Source organism: Leucopleurus acutus, assembly GCF_964270905.1.
Source record: "Leucopleurus acutus genome assembly, chromosome: 6".
Classification (NCBI taxonomy): Eukaryota; Metazoa; Chordata; class Mammalia; order Artiodactyla; family Delphinidae; genus Leucopleurus; species Leucopleurus acutus.
The window spans coordinates 91,939,405-91,960,997 of record NC_139149.1 but is presented as its reverse complement, the minus strand read 5'-3'; the positions used below and the strand labels follow the sequence as shown (position 1 = coordinate 91,960,997).

At 35.3% G+C, this 21,593-nt stretch overlaps 1 protein-coding gene across 5 annotated transcripts in view; it reads right to left on the bottom strand.

Moving 5' to 3' along the window:
* Window positions 1-21,593, bottom strand: part of UNC80 (unc-80 homolog, NALCN channel complex subunit) — a gene marked incomplete at both ends in the record, with an annotated part of 242,147 nt that overhangs the window by 133,106 nt on the left and 87,448 nt on the right. For all 5 annotated transcript variants that reach the window (XM_082840708.1, XM_082840711.1, XM_082840709.1 and 2 more), the window contains one exon: window positions 3,134-3,346. In XM_082840708.1, the coding sequence (XP_082696834.1) occupies window positions 3,134-3,346 (213 nt within the window). The remainder of the gene's footprint in view (window positions 1-3,133; window positions 3,347-21,593) is intronic.

Sequence of the window (21,593 nt, the reverse complement as noted above, 5' to 3'; positions counted from 1 at the left end):
TAGGAAATGGAATGGCATTTTTTATTCTCATACAAAACATTTTCTGAAAATATTTCTATTTCCTCAAAGGCCATCTATTTTATAGGTTTCACATAAGGGAGTATGTGGTTGATTTTGTTGTTGTTTGTCAGGTTTTTTTGTTTGTTTTGTTTTGCAGTTGTTTCTAATGAAGGATTTTGCTGCAGTAAAAACTAAGAAGTCACAGTTCTTCAGACTGTTTCTGATTATGCTATTTTATGATAAAGGCACTATCATGCTAATGAGCTTGGAGATTGGCATGAATTCTGGAACTGCAATTTTATTTGTATCTGTCATCATATATGCAATCAATGGCTTTCTTATAGACTTTGTTCCCCCCCTCTCCATGATACACTATGAATGAGAAAGAAATATTATTCTTTTGATAGTGTACCCAACATTAGAAATATGATTTTTAGTAAGTCAGCACATGGGTAATACTGGCTCTTACAAGGTATTCATAAAACCAATACTTACTATCTGTTCTTCTGAATCATCATGTACTATTGTCTGATTTACCAAAAGGAATTTTCCAAATGAAAAGACAAAATATGCTACCTCTATCTAATTCCTTTTACATTCCAATGACAAATTGTATGCAACAAAAGAGGAGATACATGCTTAAGAAAGAGAGTCAAAAAGCTAAAATGAACACTGAACATAGAATTTGACAGTTTGGTTACTCTGTGCATTAATACGAACAAAATTCCAGCTACTTTTCTTTTTTCTTCCTATATTATCCTTTTCAAATATTTAGAAAAGTTACTACATTCTGGGCATGCAAGAGATTAGATTCACTACTGGAAACTGACAAAGGTATGTCCAGAACACTAAATAAAAACACAAGTTGTTTGAACGTCTTGGCTATCTGAAAACAAAGGGGTCTGCTTAAACTCTGGAATTAAGTGGGGAGTAACAAAAACCACAAAAAGGAGAAAGAAAGCAGTGTAGAAAAATATCACAGCATCCTAAAATTTTAGCTGCTAACCTGAGAAGTTTTAAGCAAACAAAACAAAACATAAAAGCAAAAACCACCACCTCAACAAAAAGCCTTGTACTGATGCTACTCTTTTGGAAATCCTCTCTAAGGAAGGAGATGTGGAATTATGAGTCTGGAGTGGAGCCAGCAGATTTAATAGTGAGATTCACAGGGGAAAAAAAATCTACATCGATCCTCCCAGGATGCTGAAACCAAGCAATTTAAGTTAAACCCACAGTTCATAAAGCTTAAAAGGTTGCTCAAAAAATGAACTTGTCTGGGATAATACTAAATACCTAAATAATAATTTAGAGCTCTCTGTCTCTTCTAAGACCAGAAAAGTGCCTTGGGAACATGTTTATTCCTTTTTCATTCATCAAATATTTATCAGGTGAGGTAATTTGTTATGTATTAAGTAAAAATAAAGTTGAATAAATTGTTATAGTACATCAGTATCTTTGTTTAATGTGCCCTAGTAGATGATAAACCTTCATAAAGAAGGATCATTGTTTGGCACTTAGGAAAGTTAGGTTGAAAGACTTGCTGTAGGTTGCTCAGCAACCTTGAACTCGGAGTCAAATAGGGTTTCTGACCCTGTGTCTTGCTCTTTACTTCATGGAGCTTACAGTCTATTGGGGTGGTAATAACATACCAAAAAAGTAGTCGTGTAAAAGACTGAAAGCACTTTATTTATTGGAATATGGAGAAATCGGATTCATCTCAGAGGATCACACAAAGTTTCATTCCTGTAGATTCTGAAGAATTGCTGTGTAGGCTAATGGGGAAGGGGAAAAGTGGATATTCCGGATGGAGAGTTTCAAAAGATCCATATTCAGGGAAATGCACTGACATGTTCAGAGACTGACAAATAAGCCAATTGGTTGAAGCACAATTCTGTGAGAGGAAATAATGTGCCTGAGGGCTTGGAAAGGTAGATTGTGACTAGATCCTACAGTTCATGAAGCTGGACTTCATTTTGCATTCTGAAGAAGGATGAAAGGTACTTTCTCAGTGGGGGAGAACCTTATCACTCATTCGAGGAACACTGTGATAGCTGCCTAACAATGCACAGAAAAATCATATACCCTGCTTGCAAGAATTAATATAATAACATTATTATTGAACACCTCTTACATGCAAAGCATTGAGATAAATGTTCTTTAGATACATTAGCTCATTTGCCTTTATCATCCATAATCTTGGTGTGATTTGAACAAAGGTTGTGGCGAGAGCAGCAATGCCAGGCTAAGCAATTTGGGTTTTATCCCAAGGGAAAAGGAGGGCCACTGAAGCACTATAATGTGATTTGCATTTTAGCCTAATCACTCTGACAGCAGTTTGAAGAATGAATTGGAGGGAGCAAGTCTGGAGGCTGGAAGATAAGTACGAATGTTCTGCTTTTAGATGAGCTACGCCAAAGGGAGATGATTTTACTGGCAATGTGTAGGATGGGTCAGATGAGGGGAGATTGTGTGAGGAGACTAAATAGGAAAATACTTTCGTCATATAGATGAGAAGTAATGAAGTTCTGACCTAAAAGGGCATCAGTGACATGGAAGAGGTGGAATCAATGAGAAAAGAAGGTTTGGAATATGTTCAAGGCTGTCATCTTAGATGATGGTGGTACTATCAATAAGAATAGAAAGAAGGGTTGCAGATGGGGGTGTGTTTAAATGGAGAGAAGGGTTTTATTTTGGTCAGACTGAGTTTCAGGACATTGAGTGAATGCCTCCAAAGTACAGTTGGTGATGCCGGTCGCGGATCCAAAGAGTGCTATGGATAGAGAAGTGCGTGCCCCTGGCATACAGCTAACAGTTGAAAATACAGGAATAAATGTAATCCTGGTGCAGAATATACAGGAAGAAATTATAAGAGATGCTGAGAATGTTTACATTTATAGGAAGGAAAGAGGCAGAGGACCAGGAAAAGAGACAGAAGAGATAATAATGTCTAACTTTGTCGATTTACTGGGAAGATTAAATGAATTACACTTATTTTCCCCTGAAATGTTCTGTTCAGTGCCTGGTACATAACGGATACTCAATAAACTGTCTCCCAAACAAATGAAGAAACATAAACACAAAACTTCTTCACTTCACTCAGCCTAATTTTTATAGAAGAAAATCAAAAGCTCACGTCTCCCCATTGGTAGAAGAGCTTGGCAGCGTTCCACTGCAGCTTCTGGTTCCGCTTGTTGCCCACAATGGGAGACCGTCCCCTGGAAAGGCCTTTCTTGGTGATATTCACATGATGCCCTTTCATCCACTCTGGCCAGTTGCCACGGTTGCAGCGGTAAACAAAACGGGCACATTCCAGGAACAGCGCTGCTCTGGCTACTACAGGCGCTTCCTGAGTAGGGTTGTTAAGGAAAGAGTAATGTAGGATTAACAAACAATGAAGTTGAACTTAAATTGAATGACTATGTACTCTTAGTTTATTTTCGTCTCCATATTTTGACTTAGTTTAGCCATATTTCCCAGGGTAGTGTTAGCATGGTTACAATAGTAGTGGGAAATCTGGGAAATGAATCCATGAAGGCAAATTTGGGTATTGAAAAATTAGACATTTTAAGTAGGTTTCTGAGTTTAGTTTTCTCCTTTTGGAGAATATCCAGTAATTTCATGACTCTTTGCATATTTCAGAGACAGCTGGGATTTAAGTGTGAAATAATTTTTAATCAGAAGGTTTTAAATATGATGCTTTTTTTAAACCTAAAATTAACATGATGCAAACACATATTCAACTTCTAGAACTAGTCATATGTTAACCAAGGGTGTCAGTAGGGATTTTGTTATGTAGGACCACCCACAAGCTCCAAGTAAGTGCAACTGCTCCCTCGTTTTGCCTAGTAAGAAAAGGAAGCGCTTACTACATTAGGCTGAGTTGTGAGAGAAAACAGAGAATAAAATGGGGCCTGAAATGGAAAACAGACAAACAAACAAATAAATAAATAAATTAGATTGAGTTAGTCTCTTTCCCCAGTTTTTCATAAACAGACCAAATTCTGCTCAAATAGGCATGGTTTCAATTGAAAATGTTTGACAAAGAGGAAACTGCTTAATTGATAAATGAAAAATAGAGCATTTGTTCAGGAAAATAAAAATATGGCTCCATCTTGTCAAGACGTGCTTGAAAAAATAAAAGAAACAGCTTTTAGTTGATACCCAGAAACTGGTAAGAGTGAGAAAAAAAAATGATAATAATAAGGGAAGGAGTGTGAAGTTTCCCATAGGTCAACAGGTCACAAAAAGTACATACATCAAAAATTCATTCGTGCCAGTTAAAAAAATATACATCACAATATTAGCTATCACCTCAGTTACCTAATAACCATAGGTTGCTTAGTAAGCACATGTTTTCAAATGGAAACCGTTTTCATCATTCAAGCAATAGCATTCTTAACAATCCGTCGATCCATAATGTTAAAATAGGGGCTAATATACAGAGAATATCAATATGTGCCAATAAGTTTTTATAAATTGTAATTATCTTAACAACCCTGTGAAACAATATCTTCATTTTAATATTTTTTTTAAATGAGATATAATTTTTCCACTATTATATAGCTGGGAAGAAATCAACACAGGATTCAATCTCAGGTCTCTCTCATGCCCAGATCTGTACTAGTTCCTCTTTGGTATCTACATTGTCTTAATTTATACTCATATAAGCCTTGGGAAAAGATGATTTCTAGAATGCATGTAGAAAGTCACTGTTTACAAATGGGACAACTGGGACTTCCCTGGCGGTCCAGTAGTTAAGACTCCGCGCTCCCAATGTAGTGGGTGCAGGTTCGATCCCTGGTTGCAAACTAAGATCCCACAGGCCGTGCGGCACAGCCAAAAAATTAAAAAAAACAAAGGAGACAATAATGTCATATAATGTTATTTACTAAAACACAAATGTATAATCACATCATTTTCCCATTTAAAATATATTATAGGTTCAATCTACCTCAGTCATCTATGAATAAAGATAACTGACATTCGTTATTTGGTTCACCTCTCTCTCTATCCCCATCTCAAGTGCTCTGTGGTCCAATTATGTCAAACTGGTTAGTCTCCCAGATATGACATCTCATACGTTTCCATGTGTTGTTTCCATGACTTGCAGAGCCTTTAAGCCCCTTTTCCATCTAGCAAATTCCCACTTTAAGCTTCAGTTTAGTTACCTCCTCCAAGAAGCCTTCCTTAATCCCTTCGTTCTTCAGGCAGAGTTGGCTACTTCATACTGTGGAGTACCACACTATCTCAAATACCCTGGATGATTCAAGTAAGTTAGCCCATTAAGCATTTTCTCATTGTCTAAAACTTAAATGAAACCATCAAGAATTCTAATAAGAAATTTATTTATGTTGGGACTTAATTTTACAAAGCATATGTTGTATTGCCATGACAAAGTTAATCTGTGTGAAAAAGCAAAATACAAGATAAACACAATGGTGAGACTCTATCATTAATAAAAGATGGACACTGATGATGAGAAACTATCATCAACTGCGTCGGTGCCAAGACTTGGCAGCAGGTCACAGGGATAGAAAGACTTCAGATTGCAAAGGGTCAGATGACTTTCTGTATCAAACCTATCATTACTGTGGTGCCATAATATACCGACTAAATATCTATACTCTCTTCTTGTATTAAATATTCATTTTACTAAACATCTCAGATATGCTAATCTGCATCTGGAAAAGGCTGGAACATCTATCTCTAAAAACGAATGCCAGTCTGGAGGGCAAGGCGAGTGATGCAAATTTATTTTTAGCCTGTCACATTTTGACACATTTCCAATAAAAAACAATGGGATTCATTGCTTTATGATGGGAAGACAGAAACAACACTGCTGGAATAGCATTATGTTATGAACCCTGGCTCCTTCATGATGAACAAGGGTAGAACTTAACCTAACTCAAATGTATGGGGCAGAGGTGGGTGTTTTTTTTTTTTCTTTTAATTGCTCTTAACTATTAGATGGCACTGAGAGGACTAACAGAAGATGAATAAAAAACCCAAATTGTGCTATGTAAGGTTTCCTATGTCGATTGGCTTGCCTTCTTTAGAAAATATGTTTTTATTTGGTTAGGAAGCTCAAGGCATTTTGAATGAAAAGAAATTTTAATTCTCTGCTCTGAAATGCTTCTTATGATAAAACCCAGACATCATCAGTTATCGGCCCTAAGAAATCCTAATCTAAGTTGGGAAATAGAATTGAGATCATTATCAAAATAATTCCCATTAATTAACCATACAGCACAACATTAACATTACATAACATTGGTTATTATCTGATAAATTTGATCCATGTAAATTGGATCAAACCCAGTAACTTTTGGAAATGTCACTGTTCGAATTAAGGGATGACGACATAGCGTGACTTAAATATTGCCTTCTTATTATAAGCCTCATAAACCTGGTAGGTGCAAGCACACTTGGGATGGCACTGAGTACTGCCAATTTCTGGGATATTGTAGCGTGTATGTTACTGTACAGAAAACAGAGGATACTGCTGCGGTACAAAGCTAAGTACTCAACTATGAATCCTAGTAGAAGATACTTAGCAACAAATATCAACTTCACAGTGTGTGGAAGAGTATTCAAGGCAGTCTAGTGTGGGTGTGGCTATGGGGAATTACTTTCCTTATAAGTTCCTTTCAAAGTGTAAGTTAGAAAGTATTGATTTTAGGAGCAGGGTTATAGAATACCTTAGACAAAGGATTCTTCCTGGACTTAAAGGAAATTCAATTTTCCCTCTTTTGATGGAGCTTACCTCTTATGGCTCAGTGCAATCTGAAGAAGCAGTGAAAAATGGAGGCATGACAGAATGGATAGGGATGAATTCACATCACAGAGAAAGACAGCACAAATGGAGAAAAATGAATCAGAAGAATGCTGCATGGATGAAAAGAACCACAGAGTATCAGAGGCATAGTTAAAAGTGAACATCTAAACAAAATTTGATACCATTGGTATACCAATTTTGTTGGTGGTCCTAAATGAAAAGTAGGCATATTTAAATTCTTTTTTATTAATATGTCTACCAGATCACCTTTTTATGTTCCATAACACCACAGAGTGGCTTCAATTCCATTATGTCATAACTTCATAGTTCCCAGACAAGTAAGAATCAATTTTAACTAGGAAGATAAAATGTTAGGTTGAACCTTATGGAATTTCTAAGTTTGAAGGTCAAAAATAGTAGAATATCATCAATTTCATATGGTTCAGTTTTATATAAGGTGTTCTCTGCAATGGCTACAGAGCTGCCTAGTTAAAATTAGAAAATGTCATGCATTATGCAGCATGGATTTCTCTAACATTCTACAGCTAGAAAACTTCAAGCATCAAGCTAATTTCCCTTGACTTCCTTTGGCATTTTCCTGCGTTTTATAAGATCGTTATGTATACTGAATGTTTCCTTTATGAAAGTAAAGAAGAGAACTAGAATACTAATTCAAACAGCTGTGCTTTATTTTGCCTGGGGGCCTAGAAAATGTTGTTACCAAGATATGATGGTTAATTGAAGGTTATAACTGCAATACATTCCTTTCCCTGAAGGACTGTATCTAAACTTATTATATGAGAAGAAACACTGACTGATCCTGAAAACTCGTAACACAGGACAGGAACTAACTGGTTTTAAAAAGTGAATATTTTATGGTGGTCCCTGGGGAATTACATACTATTTGTATTGCCTTACAATAAAATATAAAGCTCTTGCTGGTGCAAGATACCTATTTATTTAAAAACACTGGGAATAAGCAGTTATTGTGGTTCTTCGTGTACACTGGAACCTCATTTGCTAGAGGGCATGTGCTTGTGACTCAGTATTTATTACTTAGCTTGTACTGAATTCTCTGCCTGACTGAGATCATTAAGCAACTGACAGGCTGTCTCTGTCCCTGCCCCTTTCTGCAGTAGCTGAGGGCAACAGAAATGATTCAGATGTCAGGCTAGAGGCAGGCATTATTGTTTAGTACACAGTCTGGTGGGGTAGTCATTTTAACACTTACTCAGATCATGCTAATATCTTGGGTAAGTGTTTTAAAAACCAAATGAGGACTCCTGTTTCTGACAATATGATAGATTAGGTGTGAAGACAAATATCTTTTGGTTTAGACACCTAAAAAATGCTAGATAAAATACCCCAATTTTTTTCACTTTGTTTTTGCTTTTGCTTCTAACATGAGATGATAGACCATTGGAGAGCAGAAATTACAAGAAAGTACAATTCTGGGGTGAAGGTAGGGAGAGAGGTGTGAACTAGTGTAGGAATATATCCCCCAAGGGTTTCTACTGACTATGGCAAGACCAGAGTATGGGTTTTCAATGGGCCACAAATTAAATGTCTGGGTCCAAAGTGGAGTGTGAGATCAGGCCATACACTCCTATATAAAGCCAATATCCCACGTGCGTGTCACTTTTACTGCATGAAAAATAAAATGATCTACCCCACAGAAATAAGCTTGCACGACTAGTCTTGGCTCTGGGTAGAAAAGGAAAAGAAGAAAAAGTCTTAAATGAGAACTTCTAATCAAAATTCCACATTTTCATATAAGTTTGGACTAGAACGGGCACTACTTTCATGCTCCTTGCACCCAAAAAGTAGTTAAAAAATGATCTTATACATGTAAAAGTATGAGATTAGATCACTCCCTAACAGTATACACAAAAATAAGCTCAAAATGGATTAAAGACCTAAATGTAAGGCCAGAAACTATCAAACTCTTAGAGGAAAATATAGGCAGAACACTCTATGACATAAATCACAGCAAAATCCTTTCTGACCCACCTCCTAGAGTAATGGAAATAAAAACAAAAATAAACAAATGGGACCTAATGCAACTTCAAAGTTTTTGCACAGCAAAGGAAACCATAAACAAGACCAAAAGACAACCCTCAGAATGGGAGAAAATATTTGCAAATGAAGCAACTGACAAAGGATTAATCTCCAAAATTTACAAGCAGCTCATGCAGCTCAATAACAAAAAAACAAACAACCCAATCCAAAAATGGGCAGAAGATGTAAATAGACATTTCTCCAAAGAAGATATACAGATTGCCAACAAACACATGAAAGCATGCTCAACATCACTAATCATTAGAGAAATGCACATCAAAACTACAATGAGATATCATCTCACACCAGTCAGAATGGCCATCATCAAAAATTCTAGAAACAATAAATGCTGGAGAGGGTGTGGAGAAAAGGGAACCCTCTTGCACTGCTGGTGGGAATGTGAATTTGTTCAGCCACTATGGAGAACAGTATGGAGGTTCCTTAAAAAACTACAAATAGAACTACCATATGACCCAGCAATCCTACTACTGGGCATATACTCTGAGAAAACCAAAATTCAAAAGGAGTCATATACCAAAATGTTCATTGCAGCTCTATTTACAATAACCAGGACATGGAAGTATCCTAAGTGTCCATCAACAGATGAATGGATAAAGAAGATGTGGCACATATATACAATGGAATATTACTCAGCCATAAAAAGAAACGAAATTGAGCTATTTGTAATGAGGTGGATAGACCTAGAGTCTGTCATACAGAGTGAAGTAAGTCAGAAAGAAAAAGACAAATACCGTATGCTAACACATATATATGGAATTTAAGAGGAAAAAAAAAATGTCATGAAGAACCTAGGGGTAAGACAGGAATAAAGACACAGACCTACTGGAGAACGGACTTGAGGATATGGGGAGGGGGAAGGGTGAGTTGTGACAGGACGAGAGAGAGTCATGGACGTATACACACTACCAAACGTAAGGTAGATAGCTAGTGGGAAGCAGCCACATGGCACAGGGATATTGGCTCGGTGCTTTGTGACCGCCTGGAGGGGTGGGATAGGGAGGGAGGGAGACGTAAGAGGGAAGAGATATGGGAACATATGTATATGTATAACTGATTCACTTTGTTATAAAGCAGAAACTAACACACCATTGTAAAGCAATTATACCCCAATAAAGATGTTAAAAAAAAAAAAGATCTTAGGTTGGTGATGTTTTGAGGTGCCTGAGGAAAAGAAATGGAAAGCCTCTCTGGAGGAATACTTTATATTAGTACTTCTCAAATCTTCAAACTTGAGTATGCATAAGAGTCACTTGAGTATGCATAAGAGAATATGGTTAAAATAGATTCTTTGGGCCCACCCTCAGAGATTCTGATGCAGATGTTGCAGGGCCTGGAAATCTGCATTTCTAACATACTCACAGATGTTGCTAATACTGCTGGTCCACTGAATAACACTGCTTCTAACACAGGTCTTAAAGAATCAGCACAGATAAAGTTTCAAGGAGTTAAGCTTATTAAAAACATGTTTTAAAAAATTCACCATGAGTCAGAGTAGGAAGAAACAGCAAAGTGTAGAATCAGACCCTTTACAAAGACTGTGGCTATAGGAATCGTAATGTATCAAATACATCTACAGATTAATGTGGGTATTGAAAGTAGAAGGAATTAGGTTATCAAAGTTGACCATGTAGTTTTAAAACAAGAAATAGAACTTTTACAAATAAAAAAATGTAGTACTTGAAATTTAAAACTCAATGGACAGATTCAAATAAAAATTACATCAGTTTTTTTCACCTTCAGCATTATTGGCCGTTTTGGCCAGATAATTCTTTTTTGTGAAGTGTGCACTATGTATTATGAGATGTTTATCAGAATCTTTATTAACTACCAACTAGATGCAAATAGCAATTCCCAAGTCATGACAACCAAAAATTCCTCCAAACATTGCCAAATGCCCCCTGGTGGGCAAAGTTACCCCTGGTTAAGAACCATGAAATTAGACACAGCTGAAAAAAGAAAAAGTGAAATGGAAGAGAATTACAGAATACAGCATAGAAAGAGATGAAGAAACGAAAAATATGAAAGAAGTTGTCAAAAACAGAGGATAAACTGAGAAGCTCTATCATGCATCTTTTCAGTTTATAGAAGGAAAAATTAGAGAAAATGTGAAAGACACAATCTTTGAAGAAATAACCGTTGGAAAATTTCCAGAATAGACAAAATATGCCAATTACATGATTCACAGACTTAATGAAATATGAAATATAGGCTAGAAACTTTTTAGTGAAAGTGAAAAAGATCAATAATAAAGAGAAGATCAACAATAAAAGCAACTGGGAGAAGGAATTGGGGGAGACACATTACCTATAAAAGAATGTCAATTAAGCCAGAAGAGAAGGGGATAATATCTTTGAAGTACAGAAAGAAAATGTTAGCCTATGATTCTCATTCTATCAAAAGTATCTTTCAAGAATGAAACCAAAATAAAGACATTTTCAATTAAACTGTAGCTGAGAGAGCTACTGCCAGTTGATCATCACCAAAGAAGTGTCTGAAAGCTTTCCTTCAGGAGGATATAGATCTTAGAAAGGAATGTCTGAGATGCAAGGAAAAATGGTGAGCAAAGACTATGCTAAGCTTTTGGGCAAATTTAAAAATCATTTTCCTAACAATCAATAAAAATAATGTCTACTTTATCAATGTTAAAACAAAAATAAGAGAGAACTAAATCTTGAACAATAATTGGGGTTAAAACCCTCTACAGTCTTTTACTGTTTGAAAGAAGAGTAAAGATATTCATTAAATTTAGACTTTGTTGAGTTAAATATGCATGCAATTTTAAAAAATATAAATAGAATAATTTTAAAGCTGATAAAGAAAAATGAATAAAACAAAGCTAAACCAAACCAAAGCAAGAGAAATAAAACAAAATTCAACACTATTTGAAAGAAGGCATGAAATAATGAATATACAATGAAATAATGAAAAATGAAATAATGAAAAAATGAAATAATGAAACATATACAATGAAATGATGAAAAATGTGGTAAGTAGGCAGAAGAAGACAGAAGTGAATCTATATAAGTAATCATAATCTGTGCAAATGTGCTAAATTTTCTAGGGAAAAAAAGGTCACTAAAATGTTATAAAAATTCAAATACTTGCTTTTTACAAGACACATATCTAAAACACAAAGATGTAGAAAAGTTGAAAGGAAAGGACTGGCAAAAAGACCAGATCAATGCTAATAAAACTGTTTCAGCTGTATTACTATCAAAGAAAAATATATCTTATATATGCTAGAAATAAACTGGGTCACTAGATAGTGATAAAAGGTTCATAGCACTAGATACTTGTCATACTTCTAAACGATCTGCCTCTAAATCAATAAAACAGAAATTGCTGGAACTACAAAATAAAAGGACAAGTTTGTCATCATAGAGGAGATTTTAACACAACTTAGTGTTTGACAGATCAAGTAGTGAGGGGTAAAAATAAGAATATAGAAGACTTGAATATAAAACACTGCACCCTGATGGACCTAGAGGGTATTATGCTAAGTGAAATAAGTTAGACGGAAAAATCTGTATGATTTTACTGATATGTGGAATCTAAAAAACAAAAAAATGAACAAACAAAGCAAAATAGACTCACAGATACAGAGAATAAGCTAGTGGTTGCCAGAGGTGGGGATGGGAGGTTGAGGGGGGAACAGGGTTTGGGTAAAATAGGTGAAGGGCATTAAAAGTTTCATACTTCCAGTTATAAAATAAATAAGTCACTGGGATATAATATACAGTATAGGGAATACAGTCAATAATATTATAATAACTTTGTATGACAAAGTTGACAGATAGTTACTAGACTTACCGTGATCAATTCATAATGTATATAAATGCCAAATCACTGTGTTGTACACCTGAAATTAATATAATATTGTATGTCAACTATACTTCAATTAAAAAAAAAAAGGAAAGAAAAGCCTCTATGTTGTGCCCAACAACTGGAGAATGCACATTCTTTTCAACTACACATAGAACATTTACAAAAAATAATAATGCTCTAGTTCATGAAGCAAGTTTAAATTAATTCCAAAGAATCAGTATCTGAAAATGAAGTTAGAAATCAATAACAAATGGATACCTAACAAAACTCTGAAATTTATAAAACTGAAACACACACACTCATACATATATACATAACCCATGGAAAAGGAAACCATTAAATAAATTAAAAAGGACTTAAAAATAAATTGTAACATAAATACTACTTATCAAAATTTATGACATAATTGAAAGAGTATTTAGAGGGAAATGAATAGCTAAATGCTCAGTTTTTGAACAGAAAAAATAAAAGTATGAGCTAAGCAATCAACTAACAAGGTAAAATAATAATACAATGAATTCGGGCTTCCCTGGTGGCGCAGTGGTTGAGAGTCCATCTGCCGATGCAGGGGACACGAGTTCGTGCCCCGGTCCGGGAAGATCCCACATGCCGCAGAGCGGCTGGGCCCGTGAGCCATGGCCGCTGAGCCTGTGCATCTGGAGCCTGTGCTCCGCAACGGGAGAGGCCACAGCAGTGAGAGGCCCGCGTACCGCAAAAAAAAATAATAATAAAAAAATAATACAATGAATTCAAAGCAAGAAGGAGGAAAGAATAAAAATAAGGGCAGGATATACTCAATGTTGTAATAACCTATAAGGGAAAAGAATCTGAAAAAGAATATTATACGTATATGTGTATTTATAACTGAATCACTTTGCTGTACACCTAAAACTACCACAACATTGTAAATCAACTATCCTTCAATAAAAACAATAATAAGGGCAGGAATTAATGAATTAGAGAACGAGATACAATAGAGAGAATGTCTATTGTAGCATTAAAAAAGACTAATGAAATTGACAAATATCTGGCAAGCCTAATCAAGAAAAGAAAAGGAAATAATTTTAGGAAAAAAAACAGAAAAAATAATTACAGATGCTGCAAAGATCAAAAACTAATAAGAAAATGTTATGATCAATTTTAATCCAACAAATATGAAAATGCAGGTAAAACTGACAAATTGCTAAAAAGATTAAAATTACTTAAATGTACTCAAAGAAATAGAACTTTTGAATTATCAATTCAGATCTGGATTTCAATTTGAATTTTAATTATATCTAAATTTATCTGTGGATTCAATGTAATTCCAAGAATAAATCAAAATATTTTCATAGAAACTGACAAGCTAATTATAAAATTCACATGGAAGAGTAAGGAGCCAAGAACAACCTAGGTGATGTTCAAAGTTCAAGCTATTAAGACAGAGTAGATTAACTCAGAGCACACATGGAATGCAACAGAAAAAAAACCTCAGACTTACACCCATGCATGCCTAGAAACCTGACACATGATTAAGATGGTTGTTGCACATCAGATAATAAAGTATGAATTAATCAATATATTATGCTAGAATAATTTTTTTACGTGAAAAGAAAAGAAAGAAAAAAAATCCTGTTTTATACACACAATAAATTCTAGTTAAAGACCTAAATGTGAAACGCAGACTTTAAAATTTTTAGAGGAAAATTTAATACGTATTTATTACTACCTTGGGATTTCTTTGAAAAGACATAAAAATGCTAACCACTAAAGAAAATTTTTATAAATTAAATTACATTAAAAATTTCATTAACATACAGTATAAGGAAACAAAACAAAATGATATATTCTCTAGGGATACAAGCTCATGTGGTAAAATAAAGCAAGCACAGGGAAGATTAAAACAAAGTTTAAAAAAAAATAAAATAAATAAAATAAATAAAAATAAAAAATAAAAAAAACAAAGTTTAAGACAGCAGTGTCTTCTAGGAGGTAGGGGTGAGTAATTAGGGAAGGAGATACAGGGGACTTTAAAGAAAGTGGAAACGTCCTATTTTTTAAGATATGTGGTGGATATGTGACATTCAAATTTTTTCTTTAAACTCTACATATTCATGATATACATCCTTTTTATGTTACATTTCATAGAATGTTTTCAAACATTCAGTATAGGAATACCACTAGAATAAAGTGAATAATTTGACCATTTAGTTTTGGTTATTACTGGATTATTTCAACTTTCCTTATGATTCAAAAGAGGACACAATATTATTTTGCTTTGATAGTTCCTAGTCTGCATATATTCCTAATTCCTTGAAAAAAGCTAATATCCATTCATCACCAAGTAGTTTTATGATGGTAAACCCCAATGTGGATTACATGTGTTGCAGTGAACCTGAAAGTATGACTATATGGTAACCAAATGTTTCATTTTCCTCAAGAGTTCTAGTTTATGTCTAACTGGTATAATTATTGATAGCACTCCATTTCACTCTCAAAAGTGTCCCAATTTGGATAAAAATTATATAACCAGTCCTCCTAAAACTATCTATTTATGAAGCTATTATAATTTAACATGAATTAGGTTTTCTCTATCCACAGACTAAGGAGAAAACTATGATCCCATTGACTCTCTTATATTCATGAAACTGTTCCTAAAGCAAACTGACATTATGTGTTATTTATGCTAATAAATTACCAGTAAATTAGATATCACTATGTCTGTACATGTTATATATTCAACTGGGTATAAAAGGATAATTTCACCTGAAATATACATAAAATAGACAGAAGTGCCTTTTATTTGAACTATTTTTGTGCTTGTAGATTATATGAACCTAAAGATAAAATGAGTCCTTTATAAGACATATCTTTTTAAAAATACCTTACAGTTGCATTTATTAAATTTACAATAAAGAGGAAGAGTGTGAGGAGGAGCTGTGCTGGACTAAAAACGGATCCAATAATGACAAGAGGACTGTTTAAAACAAAAACCTTCAGATTGGCAAGACTTTGAACATTGACACTTCTAGTACTTCTTTCATTTAATAATACTTTTTAATTCTGAAGAAAATTGGAAACTTGAAAACAATCACATATAAATTCTATGATGAAGGCAACGAAACAATGAAAACTGTTCTGAAATAAAATTAAATCATAATGTAAACACTGTATTTAAGCTGCACTTAAAAAAATGAATGCGACATCCAACAAAAGCAAACAATAAAAGAGAGATGGGAGAAAGTGAAGGACTGGAAAGTGATGATGAACTGAAGACATTCATTTTCCCCTCCTCTCCCAAATGCTATCTGATGAAATGGTAGAATCTATACCTATGTATAAATCTGTATATCTGTACCTATATCTGCATCTGCATATCTATCTGACATCTATATCTATCTGTCACCAATCTATCCAGCGGTATCATTTATATCTACATCTATATATATTTCTATATTCGTATTTCTATCTCTCTATATTTATACACACACATATATGTATATGACTAAAACCACAAATGCACTGGAAAACATATAGAATATAATTTTTAAAATATCTTTATTGGAATATAATTGCTTTACAGTGTTGTGTTAGTTTCTGCTGTATAACAAAGTGAATCAGCTATATGTATACATATATCCCCACATCCCCTCCCTCTTGCGTCTCCCTCCCACTCTCCCTATCCCACCCTCTAGGTGGTCACAAAGCACTGAGCTGATCTCCCTATGTGATGCAGCTGCTTCGCACCAGCCATCTATTTTACAGTTGGTAGTGTATATATGTCAATGTTACTCTCTCACTTCATCCCAGCTTACCCTTCCCCCTCCCCGTGACCTCAAGTCCATTCTCTGTGTCTACGTCTTTACTCCTGCCCTGCCACTAGGTTCATCTACCTTTTTTTTTTTTTTAGATTCCATATACATGCGTTAGCATATGGTATTTGTTTTTCTCTTTCTGACTTAACCTCACTCTGTATGACAGACTCTATGTGCATCCACCTCACTACAAATAACTCAATTTCATTTCTTTTTACGGCTGAGTAATATTCCATTGTATATATGTGCCACATCTTCTTTATCCATTCATGCTGATGGACATTTAGGTTGCTTCCATGGCCTGGCTATTGTATACAGTGCTGCAATGAACATTGAGTACATCTCTTTTTTTCCGGTACGGGGGCCTCTCACTGTTGTGGTCTCTCCCGTTGTGGAGCACAGGCTCTGGACGCGCAGGCTCAGCAGCCATGGCTCACGAGCCCAGCCGCTCCACGGCATGTGGGATCTTCCCGGACCAGGGCACGAACTCGTGTCCCCTGCGTCGGCAGGCGGACTCTCAACCACTGCGCCACCAGGGAAGCCCACATGTCTCTTTTTGAATTATGGTTTTCTCAGGCTATTTGGGGTCTTTTGTGTTTCCATACGAATTGTAAAATTTTTTGTTCTATTTCTGTGACGAATGCCATTGGTAGTTTGATAGGTATTGCCTTGAATCTGTAGATTGCTTTGGGTAGTATAGTCATTTTCACAATACTGCTTCTTCCAATACAAGAACATGGTATGTTTCTCCATCTGTTTATGTCATCTTTGATTTCTTTCATCAGTGTCTTACAGTTTTCTGAGTACAAGTCTTTCGCCTCCTTAGGCAGGTTTATTCCTAGGTATTTTATTCTTTTTGTTACGATGGTGAATGGGATTGTTTCCTTAATTTCTCTTTCTGATTTTTTGTTGGTGGTGTATAGGAATGCCAGATATTTCTGTGCATTAATTTTGTATCCTGCCACCTTACCAAATTAATTGATTAGTTCTAGTAGTTTTCTGGTGGCATCTTTAGTATTTTCTATGTATAGTATCATGTCATCTGCAAACAGTGACAGTTTTACTTCTTCTTTTCCAATTTGTGTTCCTTTATTTCTTTTTCTTCTCTGATTGCCATGTCTAGGACTTCCAAAACTATGTTGAATAAGAGTGGTGAGAGTGGACATCCTTGTCTTGTTCCTGATCTTAGTGGAAATGCTTTCAATTTTTCACCGTTGGGTATGACGTTTGCTGTGGGTTTGTCATATATGGCCTTTATTATGTTGAGGTAGGTTCCCTCTATGCCCATTTTCTGGAGAGTTTTTATCATAAATGAATGTTGAATTTTGTCAAAAGCTTTTTTGGCATCTATTGAGCTGATCATATGTTCTTTATTCCTTAATTTGTTAATATGGTTTATCACATCGATTGATTTGCATATATTGAAGAATCCTTGCATCCCTGGGATAAACCCCACTTGATCATGGTGTATGATCCTTTTGATATGTTGTTAGATTCTGTTAGCTAGTATTTTGTTCAGGATTTTTGCATGTATGTTCCTCAGTGATATTGATCTATAATTTCCTTTTTTTGTGATATCTTTTTCTGGCTTTGCTATCAGGGTGATGGTGGCCTACAATCAAGATTACTCTACCCAGCAAGGATCTCATTCAGATTTAACAGAGAAATCAAAAGCTTTTGAGAGAAGCAAAAGATAAGAGAATTCAGCACCACCTAACCAGCTTTACAACAAATGCTAAAGAAACTTCTCTAGGCAGGAAACACAAGAGAAGAAAAAGATCCACAAAAACAAACCCAAAACAATTAAGAAAAGGGTAATAGGAACATACATGTTGATAATAACCTTGAATGTGAATGGATTAAATGACACAACCAAAAGACACAGACTGGCTGAATGGATACAAAAATAAGACCCATATATATGCTGTCTACAAGAGAACCTCTTCATACCTAGGGATACATACAGATTGAAGGTGAATTGATGGAAAAAGATATTCCATGCAAATGGAAATCAAAAGGAAGCTGGAGTAACATTACTCATATCAGATAAAATAGACTTTAAAATAAAGAATGTTACAAGAGACAAGGAAGGACACTACATAATGATCAAGGGATCAATCCAAGAAGAAGATATAACAATTATAAATGTTTATGCACCCAACATAAGAGCACCTCAATACATAAGGCAAATGCTAACAACAATGAAAGGGGAAATCAACAGTAACACAATAATAGTAGGGGACTTTAACACCCCACTTACACCAATGGATAGATCATCCAAACAGAAAATAAATAAGGAAACACAGTCTTTAAATGACACAATAGACCAGATAGATTTAATTGATATTTATAGGACATGCCACTGGAAAGTGGCACAATACACTTTCTGCTCAAGTGCACATGGAACATTCTCCAGGATAGATCACATCTTGGGTCACAAATCAAACCTTGGAAAATTTAAGAAAATTGCAATCGTATCAAGCATCCTTTCTGACCACAACACTATGAGATTGGAAATCAATTACAGGAAAAAAAAACTGTAAAAAACACAGATACATGGCGGTTAAACACTGTGCTACTAAATAACCAAGAGATCACTGAAGAAATCAAAGTAGAAATTAAAAAATACATAGAAACAAATGACAATGAAAACATGATGACCCAAAACCTATGGGATGCAACAAAAGCAGTTCTAAGAGGGAAGTTTATAGCATTTCAATCTCACCTCAAGAAACAAGAAAAATCTCAAATAAACAATCTAAACTTACAGCTAAAGCAACTAGAGAAAGAACAAAAAAACCCAAATTCAGTAGAAGGAAAGAAATCATAAAAATCAGAGCAGAAATTAATGAAAGAGAAATGAAGAAAACAATAGCAAAGATCCATAAAACTAAAATCTGGTTCTTTGAGAAGATAAACAAAATTGATAAACCCTTAGCCACACTCATCAAGAAAAAAAGGGAGAGGATACAAATCAATAAAATTAGAAATGAAAAAGGAGAAATCACAGCTGACACCACAGAAATACAAAGGATTATAAAAGACTACTACAAATAACTATATGCCAATAAAGTGGACAACCACGAAGAAATGGACAAATTCTTGGAAAGGTACAATTTTCCCAGACTGAACCAGGAAGAATTAGAAAACATAAACAGACCTATCACAAGTAATGAAATTGAAACTGTAATTAAAATCTTCCAACAAACAGAAGTCCAGGATCAGATGGCTTCACAGATGAATTCTACCAAACATTTAGAGAAGAGCTAACACTGATCCTTCTCAAACTCTACCAAAAAATTGCAGAGGGAGGAACACTCCCAAATTCATTCTAGAACATATTTAAAAGTGAAGCATTTCTGAAAGTCAGGAAGCAGATGAGATCAGATATTAAGTGAAACCAAACACAGAGGATACAAAAGTTAATAATACATTTAATAGAAGACAACTTGTGAATGTTAATCTCAAGGGTCTCCTAACCCAAAGAGACAGGTATGAACAACTGCAATTGCCACACTTGCACAATGATGGTAAAAACAGGATGTTACTATGATTCAAACATATTGGACATGCAGCTATATTTTCCTTCCTCTCAGTTCTCTTGCCAGTATTGACCAGTGACTTCAATTCCTTCACTTTTCTATACCTGAGAAACTGAAGTTGAATGTACCCTCATTTGGGGACCATGTCCTGGCTTAACCCTATCCTCCTATATCAACAAATAAGACAATGAATGTGAAGGTGCTTCATTAACTATGACATACAATGAAAATGTTACTTTTGTTATCTTCTACCACCACCTCTCTCACCACTGCCGCCACCACCACACCACCACCATGACTACCATCACCACCAACATTACCACCACCATGAGTACCACCACCACCATCACCACCTATCCCTTTTTTTTTCAACCAACCAGGTCTACCTAGATTCTGTCTGTTTCCTTTAAACCATGACTGATTCTGACCTCTGGACACTCCTTGGCCTTGACCTAGAATCAAAGATTCTCAGATATGAAAGAAACTCATACTAACCACCCCCTTCTTGAGTCTTCCTGTACTTCCCCATTGAGTCCAGTGTAGTGACAAAGAGCTAATTACTTCTCAATGTATCTACTTCATCACTGGACATCTATAGTGATCAGAAAATGCTTCTTTACTTTGAAGCTTGAAGACACCACTTATAAGTATCAAACCCCCTTTATTTTATTTATTGCCATGAGATTAATAAGATTGAGAAGGTCAAGCAGGGCCAGAGTTGGTCCAACAGAAAGGGAAGGAAGGAGAATCTAGTGATCTGGTAACTACCTGGCCATAGTCTTATTTGGAGGAAGTAAAATAAATTTTAAATGTTTTCTGGAATTCAGTCATGAAATAAATCTCCTTGAAAACTCTAAGCATTATAGCAGTTGGAAATCATATAGGTATGGAACCATCTGATGAGAGGGAATGAAATTCCAGCATCCAAGAGACTGATTATTTTAAGAAGAATATTGATGAATACTTTTATAATCTCCATTCAGAAGCCAGTATTAATTTGTTTGATTGGGATTATTTTTTTTAAAGAACCTATTGATAACACGATTTTATTTATTACTTTAAAATATATTTATTTATTTATTTTTGGCTGCTTTGGGTCTTCATTGCTGCATGTGGGCTTTCTCTAGTTGCAGCAAGCAGGAGCTACTTTTTGTTGCAGTGCACAGGCTTCTCATTGTGGTAGCTTCCCTTGTTGCAGAGCACAGGCTCTAGGTGCACGGGCTTCAGTAGTTGTGGCTTGCAGGCTCTAGAGCACAGGCTCAGTAGTTGTGGTGAACGGGCTTAGTTGTTCCAGGGCATGTGGGATCTTCCTGGACCAGGGCTCAAACCCATGTCCCCTGAATTGGCAGGAGGATTCTTAACCACTGTGCCATCAGGGAAAGCCCTTGACTGGGATTATTTTTTAAACTTTCAAATGTATCACTCTCTTTGTGACAAGCCTCCTGTTTCTCCCATGACCACATATCTTATAAAGCTTAAAAGCTTTTTATGTAGGAAGCAGTTATTCCTTCTGTTTTTACACCATCAATGATAATAAAATCATTCCAACTACTTTATTAAAGAGTCTCTCTTTGCCAA